The 12,226-nt window shown below is 58.1% G+C and overlaps 1 protein-coding gene across 1 annotated transcript in view; it reads right to left on the bottom strand.

The window, feature by feature from the left end:
• Nucleotides 1-389: 389 nt before the first annotated feature.
• Nucleotides 390-12,226, bottom strand: part of ADAMTS10 (ADAM metallopeptidase with thrombospondin type 1 motif 10) — a 45,483-nt gene continuing 33,646 nt past the window's right edge. Inside the window, exons 15-24 of the mRNA XM_009281133.1 lie at nt 8,407-8,540; nt 7,412-7,535; nt 6,771-6,851; nt 5,159-5,322; nt 4,598-4,724; nt 3,500-3,629; nt 2,640-2,844; nt 2,231-2,407; nt 1,127-1,283; nt 390-499 (exon numbers count right to left, since the gene is read on the bottom strand). Coding sequence (XP_009279408.1) covers nt 390-499; nt 1,127-1,283; nt 2,231-2,407; nt 2,640-2,844; nt 3,500-3,629; nt 4,598-4,724; nt 5,159-5,322; nt 6,771-6,851; nt 7,412-7,535; nt 8,407-8,540 — 1,409 coding nt within the window. The remainder of the gene's footprint in view (nt 500-1,126; nt 1,284-2,230; nt 2,408-2,639; nt 2,845-3,499; nt 3,630-4,597; nt 4,725-5,158; nt 5,323-6,770; nt 6,852-7,411; nt 7,536-8,406; nt 8,541-12,226) is intronic.

The following is a 12,226-nucleotide window of genomic DNA, read 5'->3' as shown; positions in this document are numbered from 1 at the left end:
TTCGGTGGCTATCTCGGCGCTTGCAGGACCTGGGTCCGCTACTAATAAATAACAATGTCAGAATTTCAAGTAATGTCCCTGCTGCCGTGCTCTGCCCAGCTTCTCCCTCTCCCACCGCTCATCGACTGGCTCCTGTCGCACTGGGCCGTGGCGGTGCCTGCAGTGGCTGGCAGTGGTTTAACTGGGAACCTGCCATTGTGAAGCTCGGGGGCAAAGGGTGCATGTCTTTGGGGGACGGGTTTGGGTGACGCCGGCTCCCACTGGAAGCACGACCAGTGTCTGTGTTGGACCCAGGGGAGATTCCCAGGGCGGAGAGAAAGGGCACGGTTCGGCGGCCCTCCGGCGCAGCTTTTGCCTTCCAGTTTTCCCACGGGGGTCACGCTGTGTCCCTAGTGCCCCTGGCATGTTTTACAGCACATCTGTCGGAAGTAGGTCCGGCTGCAGAACTTGAACTTCAGGACGAGCGGGCAGTAGGCCACCTTGTTCACATCCTTGCATTCTGGATGGGCGACAGAAGGAAGCAGGGTTACAGCTGCCTCAGGGGTGAGAAGCCCTGAGGGGGGTACTGCTAACCAGCCGTCTGCAAGCTCCTTTTGCACCCCGATGCCAAGCTCCTGGAGGCTGTTTACCAGGAAGCAGAAGATGCAGCCATGCTGAAGAAGCTACTGAGAACCTCACCACTGAAAACCTCTCTTTGCCAAGGTGCAGTTACTCCATTTATCAGGGTCACGGCATGCCAGTTTGGCCTGGGACCAGAGGGGACAGCATCAGGTCTCCCCACAAGAGCCTTACCCCACAGCACAGCACCTAGAGCCCAAGTCGGGCTGTGCTGGCTCCGGTGTCCCTGTACCGTGTGGCCCCTGAGGCTGGCAGTGCTCCACATTTCCCTCCCCAGTCCCCCCATGCAGTTACTCCATTTATCAGGGTCACGGCATGCCAGTTTGGCCTGGGACCAGAGGGGACAGCATCAGGTCTCCCCACAAGAGCCTTACCCCACAGCACAGCACCTAGAGCCCAAGTCGGGCTGTGCTGGCTCCGGTGTCCCTGTACCGTGTGGCCCCTGAGGCTGGCAGTGCTCCGCATTTCCCTCCCCAGTCCCCCCTGGGGACCTCACCAACTCCCTCACCTTCAGGGTTGTCCGTAGGTCCTGATTCGCACTTGGTCTCGCACTGCTGCATGCCGGGTGGCTGCAGGGTCTCCACGCAGTCGCTGGACGGCTGCCCGGTGTGAGCCAGGCACTGGACGGATCTCCTTTGCTGGCCAAGGCCACATTGCGCAGAGCACTGCCGGGAAACAGCACAGCACAGAGCTGCGGCGGCCGCCATGGCTTTAATAACGCGGGGGGAGAGGGCATGGCCAGGTCTTAGGAGGTGCAAAAGGTGCTGGATGCAGTCATCCCTTCCCTCACCAGAAGCTGCAGGGACCTCACCGGCACGGCTGAGCTCTGCGGCCCTGCTTCCTGAAAAGCTTGGTCCGAACCTCCAGGGCTCAGCGAGGGTCTCTCCATCCAGCCCTAAATCACCGGCCTTTCCCAGGCCTCCTGCACCCCCATGTCACCCTGCAGCTCAAGGGGTGTTAGAGGGAAGGGAGGACCGTCCGTGTCGCCCCGCTGCAGGCAGGGGCACCCTGCAGCTCAAGGGGTGTTAGAGGGAAGGGAGGACTGTCCGTGTCGCCCCGCTGTGGCAGGTGGCCCAGCCCACCTCTGCAGCCCATTGCTCCCACTGCACTGTACTGCTCCCTGCCTCGCTGCCCCCCAGATACCCATGGGGGCCCTCCGACAACTTCTGTGTGGCCCTGCTAGGCCTGGGAGACTCCCTGGGTCAGCTGTGCGCCTCAAGGGGTGTTAGAGGGAAGGGAGGACTGTCCGTGTCGCCCCGCTGTGGCAGGTGGCCCAGCCCACCTCTGCAGCCCATTGCTCCCACTGCACTGTACTGCTCCCTGCCTCGCTGCCCCCCAGATACCCATGGGGGCCCTCCGACAACTTCTGTGTGGCCCTGCTAGGCCTGGGAGACTCCCTGGGTCAGCTGTGCGCTTGGGCCACCATCACAGTGGCCTCCTGAGCCAAGGGGGAGCAAAGAACACTGCCACAGAATCCTGCTGCCCCTGAGATAGTTGTGGTGGCCACATTGGGTTCTGCTGGCAGGTAAAAGCCTCATGTGCGCTAGGATGTGAGGGGCTGGGGAGGCAGTCTCTTCTCCTTCAATAACCCCATGAAAAGGATTGTCCCTACCTCTCCCCACTCGCCAGTCACCCAGCGCGGCGGTGGGCAGCGCCGCAGGTTGCACCTCATGCTGGTCGGGGGCTTGGAGCCTTCGTAGCACTGGGAGGTGGGCAGCGTTGCACTGTGGTCACCACTCTTGCAGAGGACAATGCGGTGGCGGAAACCTGGCCCGCAGCTTGGGGTGCACTGCAAAGAGAGGACACATGCGGTCAGGATGTACGGCAAAGAGCAGAGAGGGGCAGCGCTGGCTCTCTCCACCAGCGCTCCCACCTTGCCTGCCTCCTGAGCTACAAGACCGTTTACCACATTACGCTCTCCATGGCCAGCAGCCATCACCGATGTTCTGGCCTAGTGATTGACACTGTTCTCCTAAGGACCAGTGCCATCAGGGAGGTGAGGGCCGATGTTAAGCACTTACCTCAGACCAGTCCAGGGCGACCCACTCTGGAGGGCATGTCTGGTTATTGCAAGGTTCAAGCATCTTTGGCCGTGGAGGGGTGCAGGAAGCATCATCCAAGGTCTTCTCCTCGATGGCAGAGATCTTACGCTTGCAGAAGACGCTGCGTGTGCGGACGCCTTCGTTGCAACTTCGGCTGCATTCAGACCAGTTCCCAATCATCCAGCTGGAGACAGGTAAAACAGCAAAGCTTGCGAGGGGCACAGTGGTCCATGCTTGTCCCCATACGCCTGTACAGAGCCCTATTCCTACTCTGGCCACAGACTCCCAGGCAGCTCTGGTTGAACCACAGAGTTCCTCCATATCTCCCCTTCCCCTTCAAGAGAGGGGCAAGGGCCAGCCAGGGAGGGGCTGGGACAATTTCTGAGGGACTGTGCTGAGTATCTGCTCTGCACCAAAGGACCAGATGGGGAGGGCTCCTTTCTGCAAGTAGCACAGCAGTGCAGGGAGGAGGTCACGCTACAGGGACCACCTTCGGCCAACACACCATGTGCTTGGCACATCTCTCACCGAGCAAGGCACAGTGTAGCCTCACGGACAGAGCACAGGTTTCTGCTCCCTGCATCGCCACTGCCCCTTCCCCGCAGTGATGCACTTGGGCTGTGCAGGTTGCGCACTGTATTATGCTCATGATGGGGCACAGAGGAGAAAACTGCCCCCCACCCTCCAGAGCAGAGCTGCTCCAGCCAGGTAGTGTCACCCCTGGGTACTGTGGCAGGGGACTCTGACTTGGGAATGGCAGAGAGGGGGGAATTTCACCCTCCTCCACACTGGCTTTTCCACCCACACTCCCTTGATCTGGTCCAAGCCATGGTACTCACGCTGGGGGGCACGGTTCGGTATTGCACGGCCTCTGTCGCTCTGGCATTTTGGTTTCAGGGCTACAGAAATGGTTGAAGACAGTTGAGCCATCGGAAAGTTTCTTGCATACCACAGATTGGATCTGGCTGCCTGTCAGGAAAAAGAGGCAAAGGGGAAAGAGAGGAGGACCCTGAGGCTAGCGCTGAGCCAGGCTGCAGGTACAAGCCCCACAGCTCTGCTCCCACGTGGGCAATGTGACCAGGCAACCACTTGTCACTGCACCTCGTCAAGCCTGAACCGACTTCTCTATTCATAACCAAGGCCTCCTTTGCCTCTAACACGTCCAGAAAAGAATGGATGGGGTGAAGGCTCACCAGCCAGGGCAAGAAGCTGGCAGAGTTTGCAGAGGATGGAGGATCAAAGCGTTCCAAGGATCTCATCCTCAAATAAACCTGTTCTAACCTTGGTCTTGTGACACTTTCTGGGCAGCACTGGGGGGAATAGTTGGAACAAGAGGGGGCAACACTTTGTTGAGGCCTAGCATGCAAGACCAGGTTAGGGCCCTTATCTTTTAACAGGGAACATTATTAAGTCTTGCTTTTGAAACTGCCTCTCTCTTCTTCTGAACACCAGCTCAGTCACCCGCAGCCAGGTTCTCCAGAGCCAGGAGACATGGCGCAAACCTTTGTGTCAATCCCCACGGGAACCAGCCCAAGGGATTCAGGGAAGCATCAGCGGTGTTTCAGTTCACAGCTGCATAGATCTGAAGGCCAGAGGGACCGTTGCGATCGGCTAACCTGTCCTGCATTGCACAAGTAAATGAATTTCAAGCATATCATGCTACCTTCCGTCACCTCTACCACTTACACCGCAGTCCAGCCGAAGAACAGCATCCAGGTTGTTCGCCCTGACACTCTGCCCACAAGATCATGCTGACTGACACCAGCTTGCATGTAGCTGAGTGCAGGATGGGAATATATAGAAACCCGAGAGCTCCTTTAGAGCAAAGCAGATGCTAACGTCTGTGCGCTGTCTCACGTGGCCCAGACACAATGCGTGGGAGTCACAGGAGTGCAGACACATGTCCCCCCTCCAGCCGACATGGGGTCAAACCTCACCCCCTGCACACAGTGCTGAGCATTTGGTCCACGGGGTGTAGTGCCAGGAGTACTGGTTCGAGGCATCCCTGCCGATGGGTGCGTTGAACTTGTACCGGATCCCCTGCAGCTCTGTCCGCACAAGGACCTGCAGAGAAAGGCATCACCGAGGCATCAGTGCCACCGAAGTCCAGCATGGTCATGACTGTCTGGATGGCGTCCCACAACTTCAGAGCGCTTTCTAAAATCCAGGGCAGCTGAAATCTCCTCCCCCTTCCCTTTCCAGCCCCTTCCAGCATTGACATGGCAGCCACCAGTGATGACAGTGGTGCAGCCACGAAGGTGACATGATCAAAGAACAAGCTCCTGTGCACTTACAGATCAAATTGTTCCAAAGCCTGGCAGGTTAGGGAGAGAGACCTGAGAATTTAGCCCAATTTATGTCTGATCTCTGTGCCCCTTTACTCCAGACAGCGAGGACAGAGGCTGATTTGCTCCAATTCCCACGTAGTCATGGCAAGGTCTCTTTAGCCCAGACCAGGCCCACACCAGGTGGGGGTATGAAGGAACCATGTTACCAACCATGACAAAGAGGGTGACGTTGGTGGGTCCCAAGGCCTCCAGGGACTCAGGCTCCTCTGGGGATCTCCTGTAGTGGAATGTTGTGCCTGCGATGTCAAAGCGCCGCGGGGGGTCGATGGAGAGCTTCCCATTGATGTAATACTCGCCGTTCTCCCCTCTCAGCGCTGCGAGGACAGGGAAGCAAGGGTTAGCAGAAAGGCTGAACGTACCTGTATCCAGCTTCGGCCGGGTGCTTCTCATCTGCCAGGTTCAGAGCACTGCTACAATGGAGGGTAAATATCATCAGCCTCATTTTACAGGGAGGGAATACGTGGGGTAAATAAAGTAGGTGCCCAGGTCACGGTCACACAGAAAGTCACTAGCAGAGGTGGGACTAATGTACCCATCATCTTGTCTCAGCCTGCGCACCACCTCACTGTGGAAGGATGATGCTGCAGGGAGCTCAGCCAGCTGCCTGGGGTGGTGATGGGGACACCTGGCAGCGTGACAAGCTGTGGCCACGAAGCCAGGCTCCAATCCAGCTGTGCAAACTGGGTCTTGGCTGCTGGGGCTACTGGAGGAGGCTGGTCCCCAGGAGCCTGGCTGTGGTTGCCCAAGCGAGTCGCTAGAGGGGGATCGGCTTGCTTGCTCGCTCCTGCTCCCGTTCCCACGCTCTCCCTGCTTGCTCTCTGCCACCAACACCGTGCTGGCGCCCAGCTCTGCATCACTCCTGCCCTCGCTGCTGGCAACGACCTCATTGCCATGATGCTCTGGAGGAGGAAAGATACTTCGTACGGATGAGGATGGAGGGTGCTCCCTCCCCTCCCACTGGGGTGCAGGGACAGATCCTGGAGTGGGAGAAACTGGTGGCAGCAGTCGATAGGGATACGAGCTTGGGCTGTGCCTTCAGTGCACAGAAATCCAGTTTGGATGTACACGAGGAGTCCCCAGTATACCTGGGCCAGGCAGGGAGGGATGTCGGCATCCCCGAACCCAGCAAAGGGAGCTGGCCTGGAGGGATGCTGCCAGGAGAGCCCCGCTGCGACCTCCTACCGGTGCCAGCATCTGGGCAGGCTCCTGCGGAGGCACCAGGCAGCGAGCCAGCAGTGAGTGCCCCTGCCCACCTCTCCGCAATCACTGTCCATTGCTTGGAGGACAGAAAGAGAAGGCAAGGAGAAAGAAAAAAGCCCGTTGTAAAAACCAGCCAGAGTCTGGCTGGAAAATTAAGCCCAAGGAAAATGTGAGCAGGTCTATTTTTAATCCCCAGCCCAACATGCTGGCGGAGAGGGGGAATGCCAAGGACCTGCAGACAGTGCCAGGAATGGCGGGGTGTGGGGTTTGCTCAGGGTTACACTGCTGAACAGTGAGCGCAGGACGGAGGCAGCACCACAGCGAGACAGGGGCTGCGTGTGCCATACTGACACGGCCCACGCTGGCCTGGGACACGCCGCCCTGCCAGCAGGCACTGCTGCCTTCCTCTGCCCCCAACCCCAAGCTGGGACGCCCAACCCCATCCTCTGCTGCAGTGGGAGGTTTTCCATGCTGAGCCTTTACCACGCTCTATTAACCGCAGGGAAATGGCAGACCAAGGGGTGTCTGGCTGGGATTTCAGTGTCCCCCAGCCCCATCTCACCTAGGTAGTTGATGGAGAGGTTCAGCTCCCGGATGTCGATGTGGACAGAACCCTTGGGAATCTGGATCACCTCCTCGTAACCTGTGAGACAACCCGGGGCTGGTAAGCAGTGATGCTCAGCCTCCGAGCCCAGAGCTAACCCTGCCCTGAGCTGGATGGGAGTGTGTGCCACCCTGTTACCCATGGGTTAAACACTAAACAAGATGCTGGCAGTGCAGAGGTGTTCGTTCAGCCACCCACTGCAATTAAACAGAAAAAGCACTATGGCCTACCAGGACAGTGACTTGCTTGCTTTGCAGTGCGGGCTTTTGTGATGGGAGTGGCCATGCTGGGGAGGTGCTGTGGAGCTGGGATCTCCATGGGCATCTCCACAGCCTGGCTTGAGGGCAGTGTGAGCTGGGGAGCAGGGAAGGAGCTTGGCGCTCTGTGCCAGGGACTTGGGTGCCAGCGGTGGCTGGGTCACGGCTTGCTCAGTGAACAGGAGCGATTTGCTCCCTGCTTGCAGCCTGGTCCTACCCTTTGGGGTATTTCCCTGGGATATGTCCCTGCCTGTCCTGTGCATCCCCAGGAGCAGGTGAAGCCGAGGAGGGACTCGAGGGTGGGTGACGCCGGCTGTGCTGGCCAGGCTGCTTGCTCCCTACCTCCCTCCGGCAGGGACTGGTTGAAGACGCCCTCAACGGTCTCACAGGAGCTGCCGTCTCCCCCACACACGCGACACTTGTCCTCCTTTGAGTCAGAGCCCAGGACACGGTCGCAGCCCACATGCTGGAGGAAGGAGCAGCAGGGAATTAGCCGTCCTGGTGGGGCTTTGTCCTCCCCACACCTGACCTGCAGCATCCCAGGGAGTGGGGAACTCCCCTGGGTTCCACCTCACTCCCCTCCATTGCACTGTACACCAGGCAGTGCTCAGTAACATCACCTCTGCCCAGCCCCACTTTTCTGCCACCCCTCTCCAGGGACAGCCCTGGGGGGGTCTCTGTCCAAGGCTGGGGGGCGCAGGCAGAAATCCCATGGCTGCGGGATGAGGCAGAGGTTAGGGTGCCTGAGTTGAGCTGGTGGAGCTGCAGCAGCCCAAGGAGAGCCGTGTCCCTGCAGCACCAGCATCGCGGTAGCAAGCCCACATGAAGCCTCCGGCTCTGCCCCGCTGCCACAGTACAGTATGTGGGCTAGCAAGCGGGTCACCACCACGGCTGTGGCTACCTATGGTGCAATCCCCGTTTTGTTCCACAGTATATTCAGCCCCATAGAGACAAATAGATCCCAGAGACACAGGAAGGGAGACAGAGACAGAGGGAGCCTGTCTGCCTGCCTGCTGGGGGACATTCACCACTCCCGCCGTGCTTTCTTATAACTAAACTTTTATAGCCCCTCCAGGTCCCATTTCAAGGGAAATATCAAGTGCCTGGGACTACATGGGCTGTAAATGCAGAGACCCATCACTAACGCAGGCCAATGTGGCACCCGGTGCATGGAGAGCAGATGGGCACAAGCCCAGAGGTGGATGTGCTCCTGCTCCTGCAGGTGAACAGGCAGAGGGATACCTGTGTCCGTGTGGGCATGTGGAGGGCAGCGCTCCCCTGCCTGGGGTCCTGCCCTTGCCTCCCCATCCCGAGCCTGTCCCAGACCCCGGCAGCACCTTGCACTCCCCGTTGACGCAGATGTCGTTGGAGTCCTGCCGGCACGGTGTCCCGTCCACCACGGCTGCGGCTCGTTCTGTGTAGAAGTTGAAACCCTCGGCCAGGCAGTTGAGGGAACAGGCTTTCACACCCCCTGGGAAAGAAGCAGAGGTTCAAATAATGCCACCAAGGACAGCGAGGAAAGACGTGGAGAGACAGACCTGGATAACAGCTGCCTTGCCCTCAGCCTCCCCATGCCTCCATCCTGCACCTGGCCCACTGCACAGCTCCAGGTGCCCAGGAGGATGTCCCTGCTGAGTGGAGGGACCCACGGAGGGACCCAGACACACTCCTTATTGATCAGCACCGAATCAAGACCCTTGAACTGGACACTGACACATGATGAGACACTGTCCCTTCTGCACAGCCTGGGAAACACTGGCTGTATGTGACGGGGAAGGAAACAAACTGACTTGTTCTTATCTGGTGTCGGTCACTCCTGGGTCTCCTGGCACTCTACAAGGGCTGTCAACACCCTTGTGCCCATTTTACAGACAGAGAAACTGAGGCAGCACCTCTTAAGCGACTTGTCCAAGGTTTTTCAGCTACTAGACCAGTTACTAGGCCAGAGCAACCATTTCTTTCTGTTCAAGGCTGGTGGATACTGAGTCCTTCACAGCAAGGATGATAACAGCAGCGTGAGGATGAAGGGGAAAGATGCTCAAGCTATAGCTAAAGTACCTGCTTCCCAACACCCCTTGCCAAAGCACCGTCTAAGGAACAGAGGCTGGATATATGGATATTGACTTATGGTGCCTGGGAGCAGGACGTGGGACCGGTTATGGAAGAAGACACCTGAGCAGAACAGTTTCCTGCCTCCTGTCATTGGATTTTATCAAATGCTGGTGCAGATTGCGGCATTTGCTGCCTTTGCTGAGCATCCCAAGGAGACCCAACGGCCTGCATGACCCTGGCAGAGAGATGCATGCCTGAACTGTGGCAGTTCGCTCCTGCAGGCACCGGCAACAGTTGTGAGCTGTGTGCCAGAGCTGGGAAGCACCTAGGTTGGGAACAACCGAAGTCTGCAAAACTTGCAACTCGATACAGCACATCAAAAGGGCAGATGGAGGGGAGGGGTGGCCCAGCTGTGCCTGGGAGCACCTGAACGCAGCTGGGGGGAAGAAAGAGCAAAGCTGGGAGAGGGTGGAACAGGAGGAGACACGAGAGGGGAATTCAGCACCTTGGAGGCATGCCATCGAGCAGGATGCCTGGGCAAGCCCCTAGAGAAGGTGCTCAATCAACCCTCCTGGAGAGCCAAACCCCTCCACAGCACCCTGGGCTCTTCCCCGCCTGGCGAGGGAGCTCCAGGGCCACTGAGAGGGACAGCACAGGCATGACCCCGAAAACCTACAGCCATCTAACCACAGCATGCCTGGACCCCAGGTCTGTCCAGCCAGACCTCAGGTGCATAACATCACCAGCAAGGTAAGAAAACACGAGTCACGAGGGACCTACGCTGGCTGCGGGATCTCCCAGCTTGGAGAGGCCGTGCCACCGAGCCCCACCGACAACTGCACATCCCACACATGCAACTGTCCCACCAGCCTGGGAGAGGGGCTTGTGCTGGCCCTTCCTGAGACGTATCTGTGATTTAGCCAGCGCTTGCTGCCTTGGGAGCATCTCTCCTACCGGTGAACTTGCTCCTGGCAGCGCAGCAGTGCGCTCCGTCAGCTGCATGGGACCCTTCGTCCCTGCCCGCATGCAGCTCTCTAAGGCCGTGCTCTCTCCTGCCATCACTGGAGTGCAGAGCAGACTATGCAATGAAACAGAGCTGAGAAACAGCCAGAAACTTGGGCTTTCATTTCAGGGCTCTCAGTTGGGTTTGCTAAGCTATTCACATGCACTCCCTATTCCCTTCGTTGTCTCCAGCTACAAGGAAAAGCGAGACCCACTGCAGACACCTTGCTGCAGTTCCCTGGTGGGCAGCTAACCCCTGCCACAGCCTGTTTCTGCCTCTCTCCCAGCCCTGGCTCCATTTTAGTAGCTCCCTATCGGCTGCATGATCCTCCTTTCTACCATAACTCCTCACCGCTGCTGCCCCGTGCCCAGGCTGGTACCCAGCCTCCTCCAGCAGCAAGCAGCCCCGACCGTAATCATCACAGCCTCGAAAGAGGAGCCCGTGGGGAAACCTGGAATGAAAAACATAACAAGCCAGAGGAAAAAAAAAGGGAAAGAAAAGAGGGAAAATAAAAGATCGGGGATTGGTGACATGAGGCCAAATTTCTTCCTTTGCCTTAAGTGCCCTGACTTTGTTACAGGGCTGCAAAAGTGGTGCAAGAGCATGAACTCAGCTCATTGCAGAGCCAGGGGTGTTCATGCAGGTTTCCTCATTGCCCTCCCCTCGCTGGAGCCCAGGAAGATTCATGGGTGCGCACATGTGTGCGTGCACACTTAAGTCCCCAGCAACTTAACCTTCTTTTGAGGTGACATCCGCAGAGAGGGAGGAAAGCACGTGGAAGAGAGCAAGCCCTCCATGCCTGGACAGTTGCCCTGGTTCCAGCCCGTCACTAGTGAAGACCCATTGCTGCCGATGCAGGCCCTGGATGCCGGTGGCTCCAAGCATCTCGTGTGCACAGAGGGAGCCTGGGAAGCAGCCACTGAGCAGGGGGAACTCAGCACCCATCACCTTCCTTCCTGCAAGAGCTGACAGCGGGTGCTGGACTTGGGGGTCTGTGCATGGAACTGGGACTTGGGGTCCTGTGGTCATGCTGCCACCCAGCTGCTGCTCCACGTGGGACAAATCCCTGCTGGCTCTCCTCATCTAGCCACTTAGGAAAGGCTTGCAGATGGGGGATTTCTGCCCTTAAAAGAAACAGTCTTATGGAAGAGAAATGGGGAGAGGGAGAATGAAGGAGGAAAGGGGAGAGAGAGGGATGACCTTGCATTGGTATCTGCATCCTAACTGTGGCTGCTCCAGTGAGCCAGCTGGGCCACCTGAGCTCAGGACCAGTCCCCAACACACCCTCCCTGGTGACAATTTCCAGGCAGGATTTGCCCTTGGCAGCCAGGTCACCCTCCCAGTGATCAGAGGACAGGGGGACTAGTATCACTGCCCAGCGACTGTCAGGAGCTGGACTTTCCTGGGCACTCAGCTGGCCAAGAGGTACTCAGGTGGTCTGGGCATCACCTTGTCCTTGTTAAGGTGGTTCCTTAAAAAGGCACCTTTCTAAAGCCTTAGACCGGTGACAACTGTGTGTCCCCACGACAGCAACACTGACCACAGCAACATGGCCGGGGTGCATTTTGGACCCCAGAAAGATCCTTTGAAACAACATGGCACTCGTTGACATTCCTGGAGATGGGAATTAAGGACCGTATTTTCACCAGCAACCAGGATCCAGCCCCTCCCTTCCCAGCGTGTGAATGGTTTGGTGGGAGCTGCGCTTTTTGGGGTGGGAGCCTTAAGCCTGGCAGAGCAAGGCAGTGCTCTGCATCTTCCCCGGCTGGCTCACTGCTCCTCACCAATACCTGCATCCACAGGGCACGAGTGGGATCCTCAGCGCAAGCTCCGTGGGGCGGTTGGCAGCAGAGGGGCAGGAGGGGCTCTGCAGTGCCCATTATCACCTGCGCAAGCTGGGTCCACCACCACGGGAGAAGAGCCCACTTCCACAGAATGAGTGGGACCCCCTCAGCCTGCCCACTGTCCGGTGAATGTTACTAATTGACTGGGAAACGAGCAGCAGACAAGACCATACAACCCCGAAGAGCACAGGGTCTGCCATAAACACTGTGCAGATCCCCAGCCCCCTGCCCCAGAGACGCCAACCCCCCCCGGGCCAT

The sequence above is a fragment of the Aptenodytes forsteri genome, unplaced genomic scaffold, assembly GCF_000699145.1.
Source record: "Aptenodytes forsteri isolate BGI_AS27 unplaced genomic scaffold, ASM69914v1 Scaffold308, whole genome shotgun sequence".
Taxonomy (NCBI): domain Eukaryota; kingdom Metazoa; phylum Chordata; class Aves; order Sphenisciformes; family Spheniscidae; genus Aptenodytes; species Aptenodytes forsteri.
Note: the sequence above shows the minus strand (reverse complement) of the source record. Positions and strands in the feature narration are given on the sequence as shown.